General features: G+C 42.0%; 2 protein-coding genes across 14 annotated transcripts in view; both read right to left on the reverse strand.

Moving 5' to 3' along the window:
- The window catches only part of LOC139635071 (fatty acyl-CoA reductase 1), a 54,294-nt gene extending 48,646 nt beyond the window's left edge, over window positions 1-5,648 (reverse strand). The window contains exon 1 of the mRNA XM_071502026.1: window positions 5,467-5,648. The gene's annotated coding sequence lies outside the window, so the exon portion shown is untranslated. The remainder of the gene's footprint in view (window positions 1-5,466) is intronic.
- Window positions 5,649-9,739: 4,091 nt separating this feature from the next.
- Window positions 9,740-27,247, reverse strand: part of magi2a (membrane associated guanylate kinase, WW and PDZ domain containing 2a) — a 216,082-nt gene continuing 198,574 nt past the window's right edge. For 5 of the 13 annotated variants that reach the window (XM_071502619.1, XM_071502618.1, XM_071502616.1 and 2 more), the window contains 7 exons: window positions 26,669-26,929; window positions 25,976-26,161; window positions 24,471-24,687; window positions 23,419-23,644; window positions 22,211-22,363; window positions 18,094-18,232; window positions 9,740-13,887 (listed from right to left, as the gene is read on the reverse strand). In XM_071502619.1, the coding sequence (XP_071358720.1) occupies window positions 13,148-13,887; window positions 18,094-18,232; window positions 22,211-22,363; window positions 23,419-23,644; window positions 24,471-24,687; window positions 25,976-26,161; window positions 26,669-26,929 (1,922 nt within the window). In that variant the 3' untranslated portion in view covers window positions 9,740-13,147. Of the gene's footprint in view, window positions 13,888-17,715; window positions 17,827-18,093; window positions 18,233-22,210; window positions 22,364-23,418; window positions 23,645-24,470; window positions 24,688-25,975; window positions 26,162-26,668; window positions 26,930-27,247 lie in introns of all 13 variants that reach the window. The other 8 variants (XM_071502626.1, XM_071502623.1, XM_071502628.1 and 5 more) reach the window with 4 other exon arrangements.

The following is a 27,247-nucleotide window of genomic DNA, read 5'->3' on the forward strand; positions in this document are numbered from 1 at the left end:
ACCAAGTGCTGATTCAAACATATCTGGGTCCTCCCACGGGGAAACAGCCAACCACAGGTGTCAGGACACGGCTCCTTCATTAAGCCTGGCCCTGTAGAAAAGACACAGCCCACAGCCACACTCTGTGCTACTTTTACCTTTTCCATTTCTTTTCTTCTTTTTTTTTTTCATTAATTTAAACCTTCACTCTCTGTTTATCATTTATTCATTATCCTCCTCAGCGTTCTGCTCTTGCATTGCAGCATTTATCACTAAAGCTGAACAGCTCTGACTCTGGTTAGACTGGCATGACTACAACATAAACACAAAACCACCCTGTGGTTGAGAAGACAATTTCAACAATCAAGGAAAAGCAATCTAACTTTCCACACATTCAAATCACAGCAGGGATGAAGCATGTATTGTTTGTGAAGTGGTGTCAGGGTGTTGGCACTGTGGGAATGTCGCTCTGTGCGGGTCGCATGTATGTGGAGGTAATGACGTTAAACATGCCAGTGACATGATCTTCTCTTACTGGTCGAGTAAAGGAAGCAGGAAGCAAACAGACGTGACTCTGCTCCTTTTTGTTTTTTTTTTCCCAGTCTCACTCACTCAGCCAACTATTTTGTTCCAGACTGAAAATCTCTCAGCAGCTTTTGGCTGGAGCGTCATAAAGTTTTGTTCCAGACGTTCATGATTCCCAGAGGATGAACCCCAACGACTCCCCTGACTCCGTCCGCCGCCACCGGCAACTGACTGTCTTCTCTTACCCTGAGAAATATCACAACATGGCACAAAATGCTTCCTGGATGATGAATGACCTGATCCGGCCACTTTTCCTCGAGTGCTACCACGAGGTTGAAATTTATGGCTGTGAGTCAACTTTCTGAACAACCGTTCAACAGATTGGTGACGAACGATAATTTGCCGTCGATTGTTGTTTTTTTTTGTTTTTTTTTACCAAATTTCATAGCAAACAAAAGTCACTGTTTTTCTACCAAAAATGCTGAATGTTCTTCTGTCCCAGCTCCTCAGTTGTGTGTTTTACATGTAATTGCAAAACTTTGGGTATTTAAAAAATAAAATACTGCTTGATTGATAAATCATGAAAATAATCAATAGTTGCAGCCTTAATGTATAAATTCAAGTCCCCCCTCAGGATGAATCTTTTCCATCTCATCATCAGGCCTCCAATCACACTGTTCCCAATACTCATGAACATATTTCTATATAACAATATTGATTCATGACCTCAGCTGTCACAGACTTTTAACCTGATGATGCTTCCTGATTTGATCTTTGGAGGACGTCATGTGCTTCCTTCCTTTGACGCGGTCAGTAAACCAGCAGCTTCTCTGGGTGATTTATTGGTCGTACATCTAGAGAATTCCCCCGAGGAGGCGAATCAATTCCAGGAATTTACACAGCGCTTCTCAAAATATCAGAGGCAGAGACGTATGTGTGATCTATCGCATGTTACAGCTCAGTCAGCAAGACCGGATGATAAAATCTGAAGCTAATGTTTATTTATATAAAAAAAAAAAGATACAGCTGAAGGTAGCAGTGCTCGGTATGGCTCCCTCCCTCTCCCACAGACCCACTCTGACTGACAACACCAACAACATGAAGAGATTCACCTCCTCTGCAGTCCCCTCACCCCAGACCAGACCACGTCTTTACATCACCGACTGCCTGAAACTGCGGACGCAGCTCTAACGCTGCACTCCCATCATGCCTCTGCACCTACTGGACTGTATTACTACCACCACCCTCTGTGGTATGGAAATCCATGGAGGAGGAGGAAGACTGAAAAGAAACATCTACTTAGCATTTGATGATTTATGGAGAGGTGCAACAGGAGGAAGAAGGAAGGAAGGGAAGCAGAGGTTTTTAAAAAAAAAAAAAAGGATGGATGGCTGTACAGGATGTTGAAAGAAGAGAGGAGAGCAGCTGAGGTAAGAGAAGACAGGATGAGAGGCTGCACACATGTAAACAAGACAGGTTATAGACCCGGAAGACAGAAGAGGGACTTTCTGAATCTGCCACATATAGTTCTTACGAAATCCAACTCTGCCAACATTTTCTTTTTAACATCTTAGAAAACAACTGTGCTTTAAGCGTACAAACACGAAAAAATAAATTAGCACACATTCGTGAACATGTGTGTACGCTCACCTAACGCTGATCTGAGAATAAAATATAGGTCATCCTGAGATGATAATTAGCTCCTTTTGTGATCCCGATTTAGAATCAGCACAAGACTCTTTTCTCATTTTGCCTCTTATAGCTGCGATGGTGACGAGCAGCGTTCATGATCACACATCAAAACACCGTCTGGAGGGAGGACAATCTGTTCACACTTTGCACCATATGACGAACCGATATTTTATATTGAGCTTTTTCAAAATAAAAAAGGAGAAAAACACGAGCTATACTCCCACAGTTTATTGTGGTATGTCTCTTTTAACATCACACTATTGCCAGGAATTTTTTTTTTTCCTTTTTCTTCCCCAGTGGGAACAGTTTGATGACTCAGCATAAGCAGTTTTACTTCATTAGGAAGACAGTCAATTTATCACACAAGACAGAGCATCTACTGTTGATCTGGGTGGGGATTACATTGCCTCACTGTGTGAAGTATTTATGTTGGAGTCAATAAAAACAGACATACGGCGACATTAACCTGTTCTGTAGAGATCTATGATGATTGACTGGTGAAGATACACACTTTAATATCGCTGGAACAATTACCTCAGAAATAATTACGGTCATTTTTAATGCAAATATGCCAAATGTTCCAGCTCCTCAGTTATGATGACTGTTTGCTTTCCTTCAGCTAATGGCCCAGTAAACTGAATATCTGAGATGTCATCTCTCGGCGGGACGAAACAAGCCATTTTAAATATGTCACATTAGGCTTTAATGACCTTCTACTGTACTGAGGATTCATCAGAAAAAAATAATCACACGATTCTTCACTAACACAAATTGGTTTATTTTGTGTGTGATTTAATTATTAAGCAGTTTGTGTCAATAAAACGGAGCAGTTTTGTAATATTTGTGATATGGTTGATTCAATGACAGGACATACTGGAGAGAAAAACAAACTAGCAACAGCTTGTTTGCACCGTTTCCTGCAGCTAATAAAATGACTCACAACGGAGGCACATTGAGCCCCCAGCTTTGAACTTGTTTACCATACACTTGGTATTGACGTGTGTGTGTGTGTATGTGTGTGTGTGTGTGTGTGTGTGTGTGTGTGTGTGTGAGAGAGAGACGTTCCAGTGTGCAACTTGGTTTTATGTGCCTTGTCTTCTTCAGTGCTAACCGTGGTAAATAAATGAATAAGCTCATCTAGAAATGACCTTAAACATCACTGTCTTTACCTGTGGCTTAGATACGAGCAAACACACAGAAACCAGATGTTTTAACAAATTAAAAAAAAAACAAAAAAAAAAAAACACACCCACAAAAAACAGAAGTCATGTATCTAAAAATGGCTAATTAGGTTAGATTGAATGGACATGATTCCTTTGCACTAAAGGGGAAAAGTATAACGTCCACTGTCAAAGACGTGGAGCATTATCATGATAAAGCGCAGAATACCAGTGGACTGCAGAGCAGGTTAGTCCGGTGGGTTGTGAAGCTTTAACTTCCTTCATGAAAATGTGTGAACACAACAGTGATGTGACCTGTTCTCATCTCTCTGCAGTAAAATCTTGTCCAAAGTATAAAGTAAAAAAAAAAAAAAAAATCATCTGCTGCACCACACATCTTCTCACATGGTCTGGTCTGATGTGCAGCCACACAGGAGGCCAAAAAAAAAAAAAAAAAAAAAAAAAAATTAAAATTAAAAAAATTCAAAGTTGAACATTCATGATCAAGAGTCAGCTGGGCTTCCTGTCATCTCAGTCAGACCACTGATCAACACCTCAGCAGCCAGGAGGTGATTCAAACGACTCCACATGGCAGACCCCACACACAGACACGGCAGGGCTCATTTCTGGCTCTCCGCTTCCCCGGAACACGGCTCCTGGTTCCGCTCAGAGTCGTGCTAATCACCGCTGAGACAGTCACAAAACAAACCTAACGAAATGAACGCTTTTTGTTGGGTTTTTTTTTTTTTTTTTTTTAAACAAATCCCTGCAAACATTTTCCGTTTGATAACGTCAAGATAGAAGTTCCGGAGGATACTTCCGGTGAAACTTTTCATAATAAAACAAAAAAGTAAAGGAAGGCCAAAAAAAAAAGTAACATCAGAGCTGTGGTTATTGCTTTCATTATCGACTACTGATCATTTAGTCTACAACACACACACACACACACACAATGTCCATCATAATAATGAGGTTACTAACCAACAGTGCAGACACCCCAAACATATTTAATTAACAACAATGCAAAACAGTAAAGCAGCAAATCCTCTCATCTGAGAAACTGGAAGCAAAGATTCTCATATTTAACTTGAAAATCAACTAATAAAATCACGATTTATGTCCTGTCAACTGTTTGACTGATCGATTAATGGGAACACTCCAACAGGGAATACAATTAGTATCATATATTGGTATTTTGGTATGAGATTTTGAATGAAACTAACATTTTTGCATTAAAATAATATCTGATTGTAATCAATTTAGAACTAGAACTGCTCAAAAACTGTCCTAGTAATGAAATTGCAGCTACTTCCAAGTAACTTCATCACAAGGCCTGCACTTGGCCCCACCTGTGCCAATATAATATCTATAACATGTGATGTTTCAATACAAGATAGTTCACATGGACTCAATATTGAGTAAAAATCCTTCATGTAATGTTGATCATTTGCATTTTATACCAGTTTTGACATCCTGAAACTGTGAATCCTGTGATGGATGATTCAACACAAATTCATTCCTTGAAAATCTAAGTTTAAAAAATTAAACTTTACCCTGACACTCATTTAAAACTGTTCAGCTAAAATAATCCATTAGGTGGTTAAATTGTACGCCTCATTTTATATATCTGTAATATTTTTATGCTTTTGTTTTGAAGGCCGCGGCCCACACTTCCTGTCTTGTAGCAGCTAACGGTTGCTAACTAGCCGCAGCTGCTCCACGCCGACTGCGGCTCGACCTGTCCCGCTGTCCGCCGCCCTGCTGTCGGAGGCGGCTACAGCTCCGTGCTAACTACGTGCCCCCCTTCACACACAACCGCCACATTTAGACTAAAATAAACGAACCTGTTTAAAAAGCCAAAACATTGTGGATTATTTATTTATTTATTTTTTTTAACCAACTATGTGTGTGTGCTCGTAAACCTTATGGACGGTTTCACCCCCGGCGCGCTGATGCTCAGTCCCGCCGCTCCGACTGAACCGCTGAAAGATGCTCCACCAGCGGCGAGCCACGACGGACCGCGGCTTCCCGAAATCCATATCCAAACCCCCCCCCCCCCCCCCCCCCCAAAAAAAAAACCAACACAAAACACTCGCTGTTTTCTCCCTACCGTGGGCACTGGCTGGTGCCGATGGCTCCTTCCTCCTGCTGCTGTCAAAGAGGCTGTGCGGTGCGGCAGCTGCGGACTCTCTGCCTCCTCCCACCGGCCGCCCCTGGGCTCTGGCTGCTGGGTAACTTCCACCGTGAAAAAAGCCCGGTTCGAGCCTGCCGACCGCCTGTCTGTCTGCAGACTACAGCAGCCCAGACAGACTGCTACACAGATATGAGACAGTGAGCGGGCAGGGCGTGTCCGCCCGCCTGTGGGCCCTCCCCCGGTCCCGCCGGTACACGCCGTTCTGTGCGCAAACTGATCGCCACGCCAAATTTCATTCAAAAATCTAGGAAGTTAACTTGGCTTGCTGAAAATACAGAGTTGTTTTTCATTGGTTAGGACTTTTTCTTGGAATGACCAGAATATTAACTTCGGCATATGCCAAACACAAAAATATTATGTATTTTTTGAACAATAACTCGTAAACTTGGATTATTTCTATGAAGAATTATCATGTAAAGGGTTGAAGGATTCGGGACACTGATGATATGTTATAGACGATTAAAACTGGGGATTCATTTAAAACCCAATCCTTATTTCATAAAGCAAAACCTAAAAGAATATACAAGGATAAAACATATCAGATTTCTATCCACCCAGATGAGGTTTCATTGTCTACTTTGGATTTGTTAGGGATCCATAAAAGTGATCATCTTCAAAGTATATTGTGACCTGAGCCAAACTGACCATTTAATCTGGACATAAACAATCAGACAAGATCAAATTAATTTGATGAACATCATCCATGTTCACTCAAAGATGCCATAAACTTTGTCTGTATATTATTTGAAACAGCACACGACTTATCTCCTAACATTAAATGACCCATTGATCACTCCTAAACTGGGCCCAGTGTTCATTCTGCTGCTGGGGCCTCATGCCGTTACAGGCCCTTACTATTGACATCCACATAAAAAGAAGCAAGGCTGATCACTTGCTCCCCTGGCTGCAAAACGCTCATGTGTAATTAAAGTCAGCCGGTTTCCTGGAGAACACTTCAAAACTCCAGTTGGTGCCATTATTCCACGTGTTGCAGCTTTGATTGAGACTCACATAGTTTCATAGCACTCAGCTGAAGGGCACGGACGTCTGCAGCTGTGCAATGACTTTAATATAATCAACAAAAATAAATCTCAGCCAGGGTATGAACACATGACGGGATGACATAACAGCGCACATGGCAGAGCAGGTTTAGCAGACAGTCCTGGAGAATGCATGGTATGTCGGAGTGTGTGCTTGTGGGGGCTGAGTAGGAGCCCAGTGGCTTTTGATGGCAATGTGACTTTAAAACAGTGTGTCAGAAAAGCACGAGGAGCAGGCTGCAAACTGGGCTTTGACCCACAAACCTCAAAGTGGCCCTCACATGCTGACAGGATCTGCTCTGCTGAGTGTGTTAAAACAGGACAGTCTCTCTTTTTTTTTTTTTTTTTTTTTTTTAATGAAGGCACACAGGAAGAGGACAGCCCTCAGCCTCGTCTGCAGGTAACCCTTGTTGTGCAGTGTATTAGTTGTTGTTCTATAAAGGTATGCGTTCAATTTCCCATGACTCAGGCTGTAATGTTTTGCTGACTGCAGCAATGTTTAACATAGAAGTCTTGGCTAATACGCCGGAGGTGTTATTTAATTTCACAGTGCTGTGATGTGTTTAACATGCGTTTCGAAACTGTGCATAGTCAGGACTTTCTGCAGCCTGTGTCGCTCCCAAATGAGGTGATTATTTTTCCTGCAACTCTCAGACATTCTGGCTAACAAATACCAAGGGAGCAGACCTTTCCTGCACAGCTACTCTGCCTTCCCACATGACACCGTGCAAATGAGGTGACACCGAAATGAGAAGGAATCTGCTGTCATGCAGCAAAAGCAATTCTGTGCTCACCTCAGATAAAAGCATCAGTTAAGCTGCTCCAGGCTGAGGTGAGGCAATCCGAGACCTACATACAGAAACCCTTGATCAGTGGAGATGCTGTTGAAGATTTTTTTTTTTCAGTGCAAGTCTTCTTGGGAGATGAAGTCATTGTACTTTGTGTCATCTCTGCACTGCAGTTATCTTACTGGCAATATGTTGAGTGTTGATGAGATGCTACAGGATGACGCTACTCAGTGAGGGGGAGCACCACAGACGTCAGCGGAGGAGGTAGAGCAGTCCGTCAAACACTGCTGAGAAAACTGAGTCATTCCCGCTCTCAGCTACATTAGTGTGTGTGATGTGAACCATTCTGGTAAATAGTCACTAGATGAACAGTTGAAACCACTGTACAACACCCTGTTCATCATCTGAATGCAGTGCTGCTGTGAATTAGTAGAATATTGCTGCAGATTTTAGGCCAACAATCTATAAAATGTAAGTGCTTGCTCTTGAGAGCCACTTAATAAACATGTCAAAGGTGCTTCCTCATCTTTAGCGTCCACGTTGGAAGAGCAGAGCAGTGGGTTAAGGCCTGTGCTCAGCCTGTCGCTCTCCCAGCGGAGACGTGAGTGCAGCTCTGGACTGATTCGCCCCTGTGGAGAGTGCAGGCACCAGGCAGCAGCTTCCAGCTGGCAGCAGGCAGCCCCGACCAGCGCTGCCTCTGCAGGAGAGCTTGTTGTCCTACTCCAGCGGTGCCTCATCTCTCACTCTGTTTTTCCTTTTGTGTCTCTCTCCTGTCTGCCTGATGCACGGAGCTCCGTATGCATGCATGGATACCTGTCAATGCTAAAGCTTGCAAGGAATATTTTACATTGTGATCAGAAGAGCAGATTAGGGTAGAAGTTAAGGTGAAACAGAAGCAGGGTCACACTAAGGATACATGAAATCGAATCTGAGGTTTCCTCAAAGGTAAAATCTAATCTTGAATGCCTAAAGATGCTGATTGCAATCTTTACCTCACACGTTTGACACGTGTACTTCAACAGGATGTGTGTGTGCTACAGAACCACAATGTCAGCTGGAGGAAGTCTTGACAATAGTGTCATTGAATTTCCCAAAGCTGCAGATCATGCAAATGTTGACAAGACAACAGAAATAAAGGATTCTACTCTTCATTATTGAATGTGAATGCATCAAAATACAATGTGATATTGCGCAGTTTATGAAATTGTGACATCACACTAGCTTGTAAAACCCCCATATCATTTTATAAGGGGAAATGTCTGACTAATAACTTTATGTAAGTTCAACAATTATGAAACAAAGCTGCTTTAAAATATAAGCTTGGTCTAGACTGACCTCTAGTGGAGACATGGATAACGTGCACATGAGGCATTAAACCCTAGATCTTCTACTCAAACTGAGCAAAGTTGACAGGACTCATTCAGTAATTACTTACATTTACAGCAAATATCCATCTGAGCAATTAAAATCATCAGGGCCGGCGCATTTCACCATTTCACGGAGAGAATTACCTGCAGGATTTCACCTCAACTGCCAGGTGCCTCCATGTGGCCAAACAGAGACACTGCAGTGGTTCAGAGAGTTCAGAGGAGCTTCATGACATTTTCTTTTCTACTTCGCCCAGCATCTACTGTGCTCAATCATGCACCGATAACACTGCATTTTGAGTCCTCTATTTAGCGTCCATAAGCAGAACATTTAGAGACAAATACTGAAAGGTTTATAATGTATCATAATGCAGATATACAGAGCAGATCGATTTCTCAAATCTTTACTGATGCATTTGTCAACAAAATCATCTAGGAAGCCTCATATTTGTATGAATTTGAAATATTTACTAAATATTTCATTTTTATTTTATCAATCTGCTGATGAAAGCCACAAGTGAATAGTACGTGGACCTTGAGTAAGATTACTTTTTAAAATATTTATACGTTTTAGTCAAACTGCTGTTTCCAAGGTCAAGAACGAAGCTTGAAGTTCAATGAGTTATGAACACATTTATACTACAAATGTTTTGTAAGAATGTGTTTATGTGTGTAACCATCATATATCCCATTAAAGAAATTGGTTATTATGCTGATTTGCTTTCTTAAAAAGAGTTCGATAAGAATATTGATACCCACTCCTTATCAATCAGTCATTATTGGTTTATACAGCAAATACAGCTTTAAGCTCTTTGTCACTGCTTACAACATTAATTAACATTAACATTAATTATTATTAACCACGTATTAAGTGTTACAAATACTAAACAAGAGGGTTAAAGCAAAGAGTTACCCATGCACTTCATCAATACAAACTCTAATGCTTCAATAGAAACAGATGACCAGAATAAATCACACAGCAGCAAATCCTAAATGAATCTTTCATGTTGTGTCAAGATTTTCTTTTATTTTGACAGCGTTTCAGAATATCTTACAGGTAAACAAGATTTTTGCAAAAGTTAATATATCCATAGCGTTGCATTTCATAAAAATAGTTGCTCCACTTACAGTCTTTGTGACCATCAATAGTACACTGAGTCATATTTATAGAGATATTTGTTCAGGGTCTACACACTGCTATAACACTACACAGTGATACTGAGCCGCTTGGGTGTTGGGTTTATGGTGCAGCGTGTGCTGTCATTTCAACACACACTTTCCAAATACACCTCTAGATGTCTTTGTTTTTTGTTCTTTTTTTTTCTTGTCGCTTTCCATAGAAAACTACTTACAATTTGGTTCCGTGGAGACAGCTCAGGCGTGGAAAGCAGTGAGTTGTGCAAAGGCTGAGCAAAACATACGCACATATTTTTATTCCTGCGTCAAACAGAAGTCACTGAAAAAAGGAGCAGTCTGCTCAAATGGGCGTGATGATACAGTATGCAGGCAGCATCCCCTCCCTTCAGTCTGCCAAATGGAAAATTTAGGTTTGGGGCTTGTTTTGTGATGTTCACGCTGCACACCATCTACAAGTGATTGAAGGGCTGAGCCGTTTGTGCCTGGATGATGATTTTCTCCCACATAATAATTAATATCCCAAACCCTCTGTGTTGAGATTGTGCTTTAAAGTCAGTCTGCTTAGTCCTCGTGTAATTACAGATTACAATGGCAAACATAACGACTTGTCTCCCTTTGCTCTTTTATGCTTTGAACGCTGTCGGTCTTTCCCTCAGCAGAGAAAGGAGAAGAAACTTTTGTTCCGGTATTATGCAGCATTATAATTATTTTTTTTCTGCTAAATGTTGGAGAGAAATGTCATGTCTGTAAAGAAGATTCAGATTCCAGGAAGATTTTTTGCAGATCTCAAAAACTGACTGTTCACTAAACCCCTTCCCCCAAAGCTTCAATCATAGCTTAGCAGCTATAAGTCAGCAGGAGGCAGGCCTGTCGAGGGCTGGATCGCTCCACATGTCAGAGTGTTGGGGCCGTGGAAACATCAACACTGTGTAGTTTGAAAGGATTCAAGTGTGTTTATCTGCTCTAGTGTGAGCTGCACTCGTCAGCATGTCCGGCTAACTAGTTTACTGCCTAACGTTAGCAGGGTGAAGTAAAGTTTAAACTCCAGCAACTCCAGCCAGTGTTACCGAAGATAGCATTATGTTTGCTAACCCTCATAATGTTTGTTAGTTTTCAACCTTTTCTTTTTAACATTTTTTTTTATCATCATTCATACAATGCTAGGACTTTCTCTACACTGCAATACAACACCAATGCTGTTTCTTTGCATCTTCCCTCTAGTTGTTTAACATGATGTGTAGCCACCAAGTTCCTGTTTGAGACACCTTTTATAAGAGTCAGCTTTTTCAACCAACTTGTGGAGCAAATGTTAGCTACAGTGGATAACATCTACTAGCAACAGTTATTTTAGCCAAAACTGTCAGTCGCTGCCGAGAAAGTCCAGACTGGCTGTTGTCCACCTTTGTCTGAAATCCATGACCAGCTGTTTGAAAAAATATTGACAAACGTGAACTGCAAATGTGCCGTGCAAGAATGGAAAGCTAGCAACAGTAAGAAAAGGTGGCAAGGCTTAGCAACGGTCAACTGTTTTTGTATAAAAATGCACAAGCGCATAGCCATCAACGTGAGACAGATTCTGGAGCAGATATTTCAGCTAAAAACAAATCAAAAGGAAACACACAGGGAGCTTTGGCGTGAACATGTACTTCTTAACAACACAGTGTAGACAGAACCACCTAAAAACAAATGAAATTCAGCAGCTGACAGTGGCTGTGACAAGTGTGACCTCTTCTCAGCCGGTCTGGAAATTATAGAAAAGTGTAATTTTGAAATGGGGGGCGGTCATTCATTCAGGTCACAGATTGTTAAGCGAGTCAGCTTTTGACTTGATTCTTTGACGACACAATATCAGATTGTACTAATTCAGTTTGGTTTGGGTTCAAAGCTCTGCCCTGTGCTGACATTCGATCATTACACTAAGTGATTCTTCACGGAGATTACTGGTGTCAGACCTCATTAAGAAATCCGTAATGAAAAGTAGCACGACCCAAAATGAACTACTTGCACAAATAAGGACTGTCAATACCTCTGGTAATGGAATAATTTTCATACATAAACTTGTGAAATAAATTATGTATTTCACTTCATCACACTTGTATCTGAAAAAATACAGTTTATTATTTATATCTGTAAAGTTGGTGTTGTATAGCAGCCTGTTTCGAACCCTCTAAAGTGTTTTGGAGTTGAACCTTTGACTTCAAAGCCAACCTCTCTGTCAGTCTAAGGCACTCTGCCCCTCGGTCGGCATCATGTGGGCTCCTTCTCTCAGCATCCGGCTGGACACCACCGTCGTGGATTGTTTTGTTCGTTAAGCACAGAAATGAGAAAAAATGGATCGACACGACACCCCCGCTGAACTCGGGATGATTCGAGCGCAAATAGACCGTGCAGTCAACCGCAGCGGGTCTTGTCGAGACCCCAAACTGCAATCACAGGGCTGAACTGGAGTAAAGAGGAGGGAGGAAGTCGGCGTGGGGAAAGTTCTGGTCCACGTCGCACCTCTCCGCTCGTCTAATCATGGACTAGAATTTCCATCGGCTCAGCTATAAGGTTCTGTTCGCTTAAAGATGATCTTATTTACAAAATGATCCCACATATTCATATTCATTATAATATATCTATGTCTATAATCATCTGATAGATTATTCAAGACAGATTCAGGCCCACACAGTCTCTGTTAAGGCAAAGTTCTGTTGATAAGTTTCATCTCTGCTGTCACTCTTTGTCCCATTCGCTCTCGTCAAAAACAGGCAAACCTTCTTTTTAACATTCCTTTTCATAAAATAGACTCCATTGTGTAGATTTATAAAAAAAAAAGTCCAATGGCAACTGACAGTGTCCTCCTGTCACGTTGTTTATATTTGCATGTTTGTCCCCCAGTTCTGCTCAGGGAGAACTCAAAATAGAGTTCCTCAGAGTTTGTACCCCCCTCCCCAGAATGATTCCCTGCCACGCTACACACACATTCTACTTGCGCTTCCATTTTTTTTTTTCAAAAAGTGGATGATTTGCCAGTTCTTAAGGTGGTGGGTGTAAAATATTTCTCAAAATAATTTAGAGTACAGTATAATAAATAAAATTCTAAAAACACGTGGTCCAGATCACCCTGCCCCCCCCCTCGCTTGGTTTTGACTCTGGTCCATGGGAGAATAGGAATAAGGGGGAGATAAAGGAGCACAGGAAGGTGTGGGGGTGGTGGATTCATCCAGATGGGGTGGTTTAGTTCAGATGAGTGTGGCCACTGTTTGCTGCTGGAGCTGTGGTGTTATCTGCTCAGCGTGGACGTGCCTGTGCGCAGCGTGCTGGGCAGCTTGTCGGATCCAGGGATCTTCCAAGGCCCAGGAGAGACCGTGGCCTTCCTCCCTGCTGCGCTGCTGTTGCTGCTGCTGGTGCTCTTGTTGGGCAGACTGGGCCGGCTCTCTCCCAGGCCCCGGTCCAGTTCCCTGGGCCTGGGCTTGCTCTGCTCCGGCTCCACCTGCTGCTGCTGCTGCTGCCGCCCACCGCTGTAACGCTCCACATCTTCCCGGCTGTTTCCGTTAGTGTGTGGGAGCTTGGAGCTGCTGGGAGAGTGAGCGGGTTCTCTGCTGTCCCCAGTATTTCTCTCCTTGGACCTCCCTCTGGTGCTCCTGGGAGGTTTGGGCTCCCCACTCAGCCCCTCCTTGCCCCCTTCCCCCTCAGCAGTGGGCTGCACCCTGTGCCCCTTATTGGTGGACCTGCCACCCTCTTTCTTGGCTCTGCCGCTCCCGCCGGTTGTAGCCGCTCTCCTCCCCTGGCCGATCGAATCTGGGTTTAGCAGCTCGGCCTTCTGGGGGCTCTTCGAACGCTCTGTCCTGCTGTCTCGTGCCACCAGGTCTCGAGGGACGTCCAGAGGCAGCAGGTGAGGTGGGTCGGGGGCCGGGGCCAGATGAGATGAAGGCGATGACATGGAAAGGCTGTCGATGGGAGGGGCTACTTCCGACAGGCTTGGGGAGGCTGAAGGGCGAGCATCCCATGGGGCGGCATTGTCTGCAACACACATCCACGCAGTCAATAATATGAAAACCACACAAACACTCTGCTTAAAAGCTTGCTTGCACGCATGCCACTGCATAACCAAACACAAACACTACATCAAAACGAGAATAATCACCACAGCAATCATTTCTATCCTACAAGCCAAAAGCATTAAAGTAAATATCCAGGCAGCACAGCAACCTACTTCCGAGCGTGTCATAGGGCAACTCTACTTTTAGACAACATCAATCTGCCTCCCATAGCTCTCCTTAAAGCCTCGGCCAATCTAAAACCTTGGCGGAAAATCGAAAACAGGTTTAATGAAATGGACGATGTGCCCAATAAGGTGGTGCTAAAGTGAGAATGAAAACCTCAGGGGCCAAGTGCCTCTCTCTCTTAAGCCTGAAGAAGTCAGTATCCAGCAGCTGCAGTGAATCTGCGGCGCCCTCCTCCACGACTCTCCATTCTCACGGACTGTTAGCTTCTGTTTCTGCTCTGATGGGCCTTGGCCATCAGTCATTTTCAGTGAGCTAGGCGGGGGGCAGAGGCTAGGCTAGCTACAGTAGCACCATGAGGCCCAATTATAAGAAGACTCTCATTGCAGCGCTGAGAATATTAGATCCAGGACTAAGAGGGAGAAACAAAAGCACCTGGTCATTTCTAAGTATAAGTATGCCTTCCACAGTGAGGCCTATTAGGCCCATCAGGAGTACGCTGGATGTGCATGCACTGTTATATGTGTTTTTGTGTGTGTGTGTGTGTGTGTGTGTGTGTGTGTGTGTGTGTGTGTGCTGGGCAGACAATTCACATGCTGCGTTAACACCTCTTATAAGCTCAGTTAAAACTCTGGTCTTCTTACATTTCTGCCCCAACACATTACAAACTACAGTTTGTGAATTTGTTCTATGCGAGAGCAGCAGGGAACATTTAAACAGCTCTGTTCTTTTTTGGCCATTTCGCCCACACAGAAATATAATATATATATATGTCCCTATATATCCCTATAAGAGTGATGTTGCTATATATGTCACAACCCTGTATGTATGAATACATACGTTTATAACATATATGAAATACCCATAGTAAATAATAATTTGTATATTTACATATATTAAAAATATCTAAATTATGAATTTCTATATGGTATAACATGTTTTGACCATATATGATATATATATATATATATATATATATATATATATATATATATATATATATATATATATTTAATTCATATATACAAGTTTAAAACAACATATGTATAAAAATCTACATGCTTATACATGTTTTTAATTTCTCATTAACATGTCTATCTTTGCATTCTGGGAAAATGGTCTCAGACATTTTGACCCTACTGTATATTATAATAACATATATTGACAGGCTCTGGGATGGACTTGTATTTATGTAAAATATGTCTACAATACAACAGTATATACATAAACATACATATTTGTATGGGCTAGACATATATGTCAATATATGAATTTACCTATAACATTTTAGATGCTTTTATTTTATATGTATGTATATGGAAATTCAATATATGTACATATATTACATTTGTGTATGGGTGGGGCAGCAGAAACCAGCTGTAAACCCAACACTGGCATATTATTATTATATGATGAACTTAGCAAACAGTTGCTTATTTAAACATGCTGCAGATATGGAGCAACATTATCCTTCATCTGCCATGAGTCATGTCTGTGTCCAGCTGATGAATACAAGTCCAAACTTCACTTTGCTTTCAGCTTTGCTTTGCGCTCCACTGACTCCTGAGGGAAATATTTGGCTCTTTAGCTGCTAAATGCTCCATTATGTTCATTAGCTAGATGCTAACTTTGTCTGTCTGCCATTAGGTAGTGAACAGCAGGTTTTCAGAGTTTTTTTTTTTTTTTTTTTGCTGAAACCAACTGTGAGGCTGAAAATGAGGCTGTGAGAGTGAACAAAAACAGAAAGGTTTCAGGCTGGAGAACTAAAATGAGATGAAATAAGCCAAAAGGTTTTGCAGAGAGGAGGAGAACTATACAGTTGTGTGATAATTCTCTGTGGGTTCATCCCCTTTCACATTACACATAGCATTTTACATATAAACATATTGTTTTTAAAAACAAACTTAAAAGACTCAGATTAGGTGGTTTGTTAAGTTAATTAAGAATAACTTGTTAAAGTTGGTTTTCGTTTTTCTGATGTCTTCTGTTTGGAAGCCAACTGCTGTTAATTTCACATGCATCTGCTTTATTTACTAAACTCAAAAATGAATCAAGTGAGGAAATGAATCACTTTTTAATATTTAGACAGCTCCACAAACTTAAGGTGTGGAGTTCAAAAGATGTTTAGCATCAAACAAAAGATGTGAGTTGCATTATGGGAACTGTAGTTTGACCTGCAGGGGCCACATTGCCTGAAGTCAGGATATTTTGGCATCTGCTGCATCATTTTTGACTATTACTCATATCATCTGCCTCTTGCTTTGGATAAAAGCGTCTGCTAAATGACTAAATGTAAATGTAAATGTCTTGCAAGAGCACCCAGACAATGTAAGGATTTTTATCTTGGAATGAGGGGTGGTGCTGATGCTGACGCAGGCTGAATCCTAGCGTCTGACTGGCTCTTCCTCTCTGAGCATACATGTGGTTAATTATGGGATATTCTACTCTCAGGACGTGTAACTCTCATTACTTTGATGAACATGTGCCGTGAAGGTGCAGATCTGACGCTAGACACAAACACAAAAGCTCTCACAATGCCACACAAAGACATGCACACAGCAATCCTCATGCACAGGCCCACAACAGTATGTTCTCACGCTTACATTCCTCAGTTTGCATTTAGCTGTTCCTTAAAAGCACCTGAGACAAAAATGACTTGCTGCTTTGAACATTAGTATGCTAATGCTTTAAATAGCCTAATTAATCACCGTAGATGATTTGCATAACCTTACAGTATGCAAATAAAGTGCCTGTAAACTACTACGAATCAAGCCCACACAGAAAACAACATGTGGCTTAAGATGCTGCTTCAGGGGAACTCAGAAACAACACTCAAGATCTGTAACGATGGAGCTTTTTGTCTTCTGGATGACCACGCTCAAGACTCCCTGTGTGCATATTTCGAGGCTGTACAGTCAGCTCAAGGCGAGCATCACAAAAGCACTCCACACTGAGAGATTAAATCCCTGACTGGAAGGGGGCAGGCAGAAAATGGTCCACGTGGGGAAACAACTTCACCCTCTATTGCCTGTGTTTAAGGGCTGGAGGGAGACCACTATGGCCAAATGTTGATGAATGTGCGTCAGTGGGGGCTTCAGTGCTGCGGTGTTCCCCTTAAAGTAGTTTTCTCTCGAGTGGGAAGATGCTGGTGCAGAAGCCACAGGAGTGAGTGACGCATTGGGGTTTTATTACCTACAGTGTCACACAAATAAATGTAGCCTTCTAGGCTCAATTCGTGCTGCGCTGAGATTTCACTGGGTAAATAATCGGCCACAATATTTTATGTTCATCTCCTCTGGCTGACCCAGGGTGAACGCTCATTTTGCTATATTTGTGAGCCTGTAGGTAGCTGTTGGCTACTGATTTATCTTTCTGTCAGGAGGAGACTTATGTTCACTAATTTTACAGCCTCCTGCAGCCCAGAGTGACTTTTATTCATTATTGTAAAAGCTAAAAGGCAAAATTTTCGTTCAAGGTTGTAAAAAGAAAAAAAAAAGGGCTGTTTTGACATCATGAAAGTGTCAAGTGCATCTTGAACATGTGGTTACAACAAAACAACACACAAAACCACAGCACAGGAAGCCAGGGGGCGAGTGAAGAGAGAAACGTTGGTATGGTCACAAACCGTGTCTTTAGGGTGGCCCATTAGGAAGAAATAGGGGGAGCCATGCTTGTCACTTTTCATGCACATGGAGAGACTGGAAGATACCATTCCTATAGAAGGGGAAGTAACAACCTAGACCAATCAATTAGTGATAGATCACTGAAATGGACAGAAGATAAACGAGTGTTAGTCAAGATAGAAGAGAAATATAATTAGTTTTTTACTGTACAGTGAAATTCAGAATACAGTGATTATATAAAGGCATGAATATAGATACATGCTAGAATAATGTTATCAAGAGTTAATGTGATATTAGGTAAGACAGTGAAGAGATTACAGTTTTAGGAGTTAAAAGAGGTAAGAAATGATCCTCAAGACAAAGTTGGCGCTGATACTTACCGTACTCTGGGACCTGCCCCGTGCCCCTCTTCAGGAGCAGACGAACACGCCGGCCTCCAGACTTGATCAGCTCGATGGCCCTGGCGTGGGTCATGTCCCGGGTGCTCTCTCCATTGATCTCGATGATCTGGTCCCCGACCTGGAAGCCAGGAGGTGTGTGAAAGAGAATAAAAGAAGGTGTAAACAAACTTTCCATAAGACCAGAGATGGACAAAGTACACAGCTGCATTACTTGAGTCAAAGTTTAGATCCTCCTGGTCAAATATTGCTCCAATACAAAAATACTCAAGCATTCAAAAGTACATTTTTGTATATCAATGCATTGTTGTGCTTTTCCACAGACACAGCACACACAGCATGAGTGTGTGAAAAAAAACAACCTAACCTGAAATTGTTAGGACACAGCCAGGTTGAAACTGCTCTGTTCAAACATGACTGACAGTGTGAGTGGGTTTTGTCAGAGTGTATAGTCTATTACATTTTTCAAAATAAAAGAAAATACATTCCGCTGACTAAAGGCTTTGCTTCAAAATAACAAGTACTTCATATAAATGCTGAGTCAAAAGTACAATATTTGTCTTTGAAGTGTAGTGGAGTAAAAGTCATGAGTTTCCAAAAAGAATAATACTCAAGCATACAGGATATACTTAAGTACAGTACTCAAGTAAATGTACTTTGTTACTGTCCTCCCCTGCAGATTCATGCTCATAGATTTACAAAGAGATATCTACGAATCACATGTTGCTTTATTTGTCTGCTCTAACTGGGCTAAGTGAGCTTTATTTTGAAAGGTGTGTGACCATAAAACACAATAATGATGCAATTTAATAGAATTGTGATTATCAATATTATTGTATCATTAGTTTCAATTTTCAGGTATATTATTGCATGAATTATATTATGTTTAAAAATTTAACTAAAGAGAATCTAATTCATTCTTTTCATTTCACCCAAAAGGAAGAAAGTTGTCTTTTTTTCTGCCACAAATTTTATGCAGCTTTTGACCGACAAACACTGTGTGAGTTCAGAGCCGCCGTACAGAAAGCACTGGATCAGGACTAAAGCTTCCTTTATAGATTTAAGAGCACCAATAAAGCTCTTTGACCAGTGACAGCGAAGCATGGAGCGAAACCAGATTGAAACATGGCCTCCATCGTTTCTCATCTGAAGTGAAATGTAGAAACTGATGAATGTCTTAAATGCGATTTTGTATTTGAATAAGGAGGCTTGTGTGTAGACTGGCATACTTGAGCACAAGTTCATCGCATGTGAAATAGAAAATTAACAAGCTTCTTTTATTATGGACGACAGTAATTTATAGAGATCAATATGGATCTATAATTCATTGGCCTTCCCATGAGCTTCTGTGAGCGTTAATAAGTGTGAACTGGTGTCAGTTATAATTAACTTCGGCAGTAATTTGGAGGGAATTATGGTCGACCCATTCTCACGAGGTCGCTAGGAAACATATTGAGACGTTCTGAGGAATAAGAACCTGCACATGTGAAATGACCATAACTGCAGGAGCTTAGTTAACAGCCGATGCAAACATTAACTGGACTCTCTCTCCTCTTTGTGACTTGTCCTGTTGTCACATGGGTCGAACGACAGCCGCTCCCGCCCTCCTTCAAGTCTCTCAGCTGTCAGTGCTTCCAGAGACAGCTCCCCGGTTGACTAATGGGGAGGATTCATGGGGAACAGGACAAAACGTGCCGGCCAATTACGCTAACAAATGGAGAAGTCCTCCGGTAATGGCCGGGGTAATTTGAAAGTCAGGAGCGGACTCGAGTTGAGAGAGGGGGAGTCATTAGGTGTCATTACAGTGGTCTGAAGAGAGGTGGAAGGCGAGGCGGTTTGCTCATTAATCCTCACCTCCTAACAGCAGAGGAGAGCGATCTCCATTTTCATCTTTAATAAAGAGTTGAATGGACAGCATGTGAATGTAGAGCACAGGGAGTGTGAAGCTGGAGTTGCTTCTATTGCACCCGATGCCCACATACAGCTCTTTTATCGAAGCTTAGAGAGGTAATAACATAAGCACACTGATGATCTGTAATAAGCAATAACTTCATACAATTCCTAAAAGTCTCTGTTCTGGCACTTAAACCTGAAAAGAATGTGAATTTAAATGTGTTAGATTTTGTTATTGCTCTTTTTTTCTGATAATGTTGTGGCAGCTGGGGTCAAAATAGATTTTTCCTTTTCAAAGATGTGTCAGAGTACCTGTTGAGGAGTTGGCATCAACTCAAAATGTCAGAGTGACTGCAGGGAGTCAGAGTGCAAGTGGGTTTTTTTGGGTTTCTGCACCTTAGTACATGTCAAAGCACCAGTCGGATCCAAAGTGACAAGCATGTCGAATGCTTTTTAACCAGTGTCTCACATTTAGTTGAGTCAAACACAGATTGATTCCTCTCTGCAGCCAGCAGTATGGATCCAGGCTTGTTGGAAGAGAGATCAAAGTGTTCTCTGTACCTTGTTCTCTGAAATTTATTCAAGAGCACAGTGTTGAGTTGATTTCAATATCCTACCAGCAGTGTTACTTCCCGGCCATTCATCTGTGACAAATCAGACTTAGTGCTGGAGAGTAACTACACACATTTACTCAGATACAGTTGTGAGGTTCTTGTGTTTGTTGAGAATTAACATTTGATGCTGCTTCATACTTCAACTCCTCAATTATTATTATGATCTATTTCTTTGGGAAATGTACTTTTTACTCCACTACCTTTATTACACACACATAGTTAATAGTTCCTTTTAAAATTAAAATTTCACAAAAGAAAACAAGCGTATAATCAATAATACATTTTTTAAAGACTAAACTAATATTTCCCAAAGTTGTGACCCCTTACAAAAACAATTTCCCCCACATTCATAAACACGTGGAGTGCTGTGACGGCCATATTAACATAATAAGGTTATTCAATCATATTTATCCTCTTATTGCATAAGTACTATGCAAAACTTGAGACCATTTTGAGGAGGTTGGGAACCACTGGATTAAACTACTAACTACATATGTATATATATGGAATAGCTAAAAAAAAAGCTCAAACTCAAACAGCTACAACAGTAAAATGTTGCTTATGCTTTGATGCAGAAATAACAATAATCTGATAATGTCATATTTACTGCTTTTCCTGAAGACTTTTACTTAAATGTATTTCTACATTATTGCATTAGTCCTTCTACTTATGTAAAGGGTCTGAGTTCTTCCTCCACCACTGCTCAGACTTCACGGCAGCCTGCATGCTGACTTTAAGTGCAGCTCGAGAGGGATTCCCACCTCCTCCTCCACCCCCTCTTCCATCTACATCTGGGCCCACTGGACTCCATCCACTACACCACCAAGGTGGGAAAGTAATATCTCCCCCGGGGGCATTTTGCACACATTATCTTTGACAGGTTCATTACAGATAAGGAATGTAGAGCAGACTTGCAGACCTACGCTTTCAGCCCCAGACGTAAACATCGGGGGAACATACAAGTGGGAGAAAAAAGAGAAAAAGCAAGCCGGAGATGGAGAGCGATGTGTTGGCTGCAGGATTAAAATCGGCATTGACAAATAGAGAAAAGCTACCGTGGAAGTTACAATTTATGTTGCCTGCAGCAAAGCACATGTATTGAGCACATGAGGGGGATTTACACTGCAGTGGTAGAGTTGGAAAGGAAGAGCCAAATGCTTTATTTGAATTTATTTAGTATTTTTAGTACATCTTTATAAATTCAGAAAATATGCGTCTGCTTTCTCTGAATAGTACAGTAGCAACTATAGCTAGAGGGAGAATTGTGCAGCTATGCAAACACTAAAATGCAATTTAAGTTGGCCCACTTAAACGTTCTATCTATCTTTATCTTTCTGAATATCACGTTATTGAATCCGGAGAGATGAGTTTTAGGAACAAACTTCTGAAAAACGACCAAAGGACAAACCGTCTCTGAGTTACTTTGGCAGATTATTTCTTAACCAGCTCTGAAAAGTTGCTGTTGTAGCTTTGATAAGATCAGACAATTACAGTGAGCGTCTGCCATGTAATCCAGAAAGATAGAAAACAGCTTAACCTTTAAAAGAGGGTTGTAGTGGCTTTCTTAAAGGAAATTGCATCATCAAACCTACCCTCATCCTCCCGTTGCGGATGGCTGGTCCGTCCTCTGCCAGTCGTAGGACAAACAGGTCCATCTTGTACTCTCGCCCACCACGGATGCTGAAACCGAAGCCTTTCACACTTTTCTCCAGCTCCACTGTGAAGAAGTCAAAGTCCTGTGAAAGCTGAGACAAGCAAAGATCAGATATGATTAGATCCAACATTATCTGAAGAGAAAACAGACCCTTACAGCAGAAAACAGTCTCAGGACTCAGCAAGAAAAATAAATGAAAAAGAATGGAGCAAATGCAAGGTAAACATAATGCAACCAAGAATTATATGAAATATATTACAGGTGAACCAGGGAGCTGAGGAAAGAGGAGGAAAAACATTTTCTTTATCTAGAAGTATGTGTCTGTATCAGCTGTGCACTTTGTCTGCTCAGTTTTACGAACACAGATGACACCAAAGGGAAAAAAGGCACAGAAATGCTAATGATGGTGAAATAACTTTATTTAGACAGACAGAGTCAGCTTTAACTGGAAATATGTGAATTAAATTAGAATGAAAGCAGAGTTACGGTGTATGTGAAGATGTGTAGTAGAATGTAGTTTAATTACAGCTAAAAAAAACAATATATGTACAAAATTAATTAGGGGGTAGTCTGGAGTGTTGAATATATCGAAATAGCTGCTAAAACAATCAAGAAATATTGTTAAACTGACAACAAAAAGAGTGGTTTCCACCAGAATTAGTTTTTATTCTGTATAAATTATCACAAAAGCAGATGCTGACCAATCAGCTGATATTAACTCCACCAACGCCTGAGGGAAATATCTGCCAGCTAAATGCTCCACTGTGCTCACAAGCTAATCATCAACTTTGTTTGAGTTGCCTACTGCAGCTGAAAACAAGGCTGACGAGAGAAAAGAGACTGAACCACAACGGTGAAGTTGTGAGTCATAAACCAAACCATAACCAAAACAATGAGCTAAAAGATGCTAAAACGCTTCAGAGCTGAGGTAGAGTCAGGTGATAATTCTCTGTGCGTTTGTCACAAATAGCAACTCCTTTCACATTGCACATAGTAATTTAATCCATTGTTAATATAAAAATATTGACTAGTGCACATTTAAAGCATCTGCATCTCCTTACTTTTAGGTATCATCATCGGTATCAGCCTCAAAAACCCAGTATCTGTGAATTAAGAACAGTTTCCTGCTGTGGAGAACATCCTTACTTGAACTGGTGGCATTCTGTAGTCTGGGATGGTGAACTGTCTCGCATCAGTGGCGAGCTGTCTGTAGTCGAGCAGTGGCGGGTGTCTGTAGTCCAATGTGGGTGGCTGCCGGTAGTCCGCCACAGGCGGGTGCCTGTAGTCCACCGGGGGTTGTCGATAATCTGTGAACGGCGGCTGTCGGACGTCTGGTTTAACGTCTTGCCTCGCCTTCACTTCTGACCTGTAACTAACAGACCAATCAGAATGAAGGAAGGGGATTTCTACTAGAGTCTCAACATTTCTGTGTTGTATTTCGGCCCAGCTGTGCTCTGCTGTGGAAGTAATGCTTTCTGAAAAAGCACCGGGTCGCCCTGTGTTGACAGAGATGACTTGTTTTGGTTCGCACTGACAACCATTAAACAAGAACTAAATGAGGAAATTAAACTGTTTTTCCTCACACATCACATAAAATGTTCATAATAAAAACAAGTTCTCCCAGAGGCTGGTGATGCTGAGAACAGAGAGACTTGTATACTGTGCAAAGCAAAGGGAAAAGCCAATGACATTGTGGATTTTGGACCCTGTAGATATTGGTAAAATATTCAACAGATCCCTATAAAGAAGCAATTTATGTAAATAATTTAGTGGTCCATAACAGTTAAGTGATGTTATACAACAAACTGTGGAGAAAGAGAGAGAGAGAGATGAGGAGACAAGATAGTGTGAAAGAAAAAGACAATGTTAGTGAGAGAAAGAGAGAGGAAGAGGAGGAAACTGAAACAAGAGATGAAGAGAGTGAGGAAGTGACAGAAAGGCAGAGAGAACAGGGACGGAGGGATGAAAGTGTCTGACTCACTCATACCTGTGTTCTCTGAGGAACAGGGTTTTGCCCCAGAGACAGATACAGGGCTAGCCTATAAAAATGCTTCACTGCATCAGCAAATCATGACAGCTTTCAAATCTGACACTACACAACAACATGAGGATGAAAAAGGCTTCATAACAGTTTGCTCCCACTTTGACAAGAAGTTGTCACGCTCCGTAAGCCAGCCTCCGTGTAAACTGTGTCTTACCTGCTCTCGTGGGTGTAGGTTTGCGGCGGAGGGGCGGGCAGCTGGGTCACGGGGCTCTGGTGGGGAATGGGGTTGGGTTGGCTAATGGGGGGGCTGGGTTCTGTCGCTGCTGGGTTGGGCTGCGAGGCTGCCATACTGGGCTGGGTCTTAGGGCTGTGCTGCTGGGCCATGGGGCTCTGCTTCTCTGAGCTGGGGGCTGATGGGGGATTACTGATCTCTGCAATGCAGGAAAACGAGAACAGCACATACTTTTAACCTTTATTTAACCAGGTAAAGGTGCATTAATTGATTTGTTTAGCCACATGGTTGATATAGCTAACATGCTAGCAAACAGCAGCCTTTTTAATCATCCAGGAGACACATTATTATTTATTTGGTGTCATGTTTCTGGCCTTCTGACAAATGTAAGTCCAACATCCACTCTTGTTTTAGTTCTTGTTAAGTCTCCACCGAATCCTGAGGGAAAGATTTGGCTCTTTAGCTGCTAAATGGTCCATTACATTCACCAGCTAGTTGCTAACTTGGTCTGTGTGCTGTTTGATGCTGGGCGGGCAGTGTTTTCTCGATGAAAACTGCTGCTCCTGGATATCAGGTTGATGAGAGCAGTAAATGTGTGGGCTGTCAAACCAAAACAATGAGCTGAAAGATGCTAAAAAGCTTAAAGCGTAAAGCTGAGGGGAACTGCGGGGTCTCTATGAGCAACTCCTCTCATATTAAACATGTGATCATTTGATCCATTCTTAATATAAAACAGAACACCACCATCATCAAAAACCAAGGTCTCCGCATCACCATCACCGACTGTTGACCAGAGAGGTAGCGTGAAACTTGCAGCAGCACATGAGTCATAGTGTCCAAGTGCACAATACAAACAAAATGGGGACCCACTCATAAAAGCATTGCTCCATAGTGCTACTAGTGGTAAAATCTCCATGGGGTACCTTTAATGTAGCTCTAAATGCCAAGTTTATAAATGTCCATGAATGGCAAAGCATAAAACATAAAAAGTAAGAAAAGGTAAAGAAACAATGTGTGTGTCCATCTTTTAAGTCCTACTGTCGGTCCTCTCTCAGTCTCTGAAGTCAGTGTTGCTTTAGTAATTTCAAGCTGGTTATCTGCTCAAGGTGACCAGGTAAGAGTCTCTCTCAAAAGAGATGTGACCATGATTGCAGCATTCAGAGAGAATCACTAGGAAACTGAAATCAGACACAGTCACTCTGTTCTCTGTATTGTTGTAACAGCAGCAGATAAGCCGTTCTTTTGGAGCATTACCATGCAGAAGTGTTATGCAAACAGTGTTGATTTGGTGAGGAGAAGTTGCAGATGAGAGGAAAACAACTTGTGCATATGACAGTGACAGTTAATAATGAGAGAGTCACACTTTGCAAAACTCATATCATAACTGTCATTTAACAGAATCCCTGTGATATATCACTGTCAAACCCAAAGTATTTCAAACCCTCGCCTGCACTGTGCAAGTGTTGTGTGTCCATGTGTTGTCTCACCTTCCTGTGGAATGATCCTCAGGGTGACGCTGAGGCCCGCGTCTTTGATCAGCTTAACGATGTCGGCGTGGGGCATGTTGACGATGGACTGACTGTTCACTGCCAGTATCCTGTCTCCCACCTTCAGCTTCCCGCAGCGGTCGGCCGGGCTGCCCTCGATGATGCGGCCAATTTTATGTGGCACGGCTGTTGGAGGATTCAAACGCAACACGCTGCAGGTGAAGACGCGCTCAGTAGCAGATTGGAGGATTACGCTTGTGTGTGCTCGCACAGCACTCACTCACTGAATGACTGAATATGTCTCTGTCGCTCTCATTTTGCTATTCACCCCAGGCTTATGTAAGGCATCCAGGTTTTTTTTTTTTTTTCCCTCATGTGTGTGGGCGATGCACTGATGCTCACAGCAGCATACCAGAGATGTGTGTGACTGACGTATCGTGGGAGGGCATGCATAATTGAGGAGATAAAATGAGAGGTGCTTCACTTTTCATTGAGCCATGACCTCTTCTTATACTTAAGTTTGCTACTTGTGTTGACACCGGATGAAGATTACTTGTTAGTTAACATGTGTTTAAGAGATTTCACATGTTCAGCACTTAAGGGAGTTGTTATATAGAGTAGTGAGGATGGCCGATGATGCACAAGCATCTACTTGACTCAATAAAACACCACTAAAACAATCATCACACTCACCGTTAGTGGCGGCTGCCTCAGGCCGATTGAGCGAGCTGATGATGACGAAGCCGAAGCCCTCGCTCTCCTTTCGATTGATGACGACATCACTGGGCTGAGCGTTGGGAGTCGACGTCCCGTCCGAAGTGGCCGTGTTGCCCATGCAGGTGTTGGGTGCCTGGGTAGTGCTGGTGCTGTTGCCATATGTGAAGTCACTGCGTGGGGAGCTGTGCTGCGTGGAGACGGAGCCCGGGCTGCGGCCGTTCTCCGGGCAGGACTCACCTGTGAGGGGAGGCAGAGAGCTGAGCTGAGCGTCTACTGAGTCAAAGTGTTCAGATTCCTTAGGGACAGCGTGAAAATTATCAGGGGGAAGGGAAAAGAAAAGGGTTAGGATATTTTAATTATTATTTTTGCACAGAACAGGAAGAACAAAAGTATAAGCAAAATATATCTAGTATCAAAAGTAAAAGTTCTCATCAGGCAGACAAATGGCCCTTGTGACGGATGTAATATTATGAGTTAGATTATTCGGCGCTCTAACACTCTGCCCCTCAGATATTCACATTTTATGTAGTAGTTTAATGCTATTTTTATGAACTG

This window comes from Trachinotus anak, unplaced genomic scaffold (genome assembly GCF_046630095.1).
Source record: "Trachinotus anak isolate AG129_WGS33_773 ecotype Australia unplaced genomic scaffold, CSIRO_AGI_Tana_v1 ptg000018l, whole genome shotgun sequence".
NCBI lineage: Eukaryota > Metazoa > Chordata > Actinopteri > Carangiformes > Carangidae > Trachinotus > Trachinotus anak.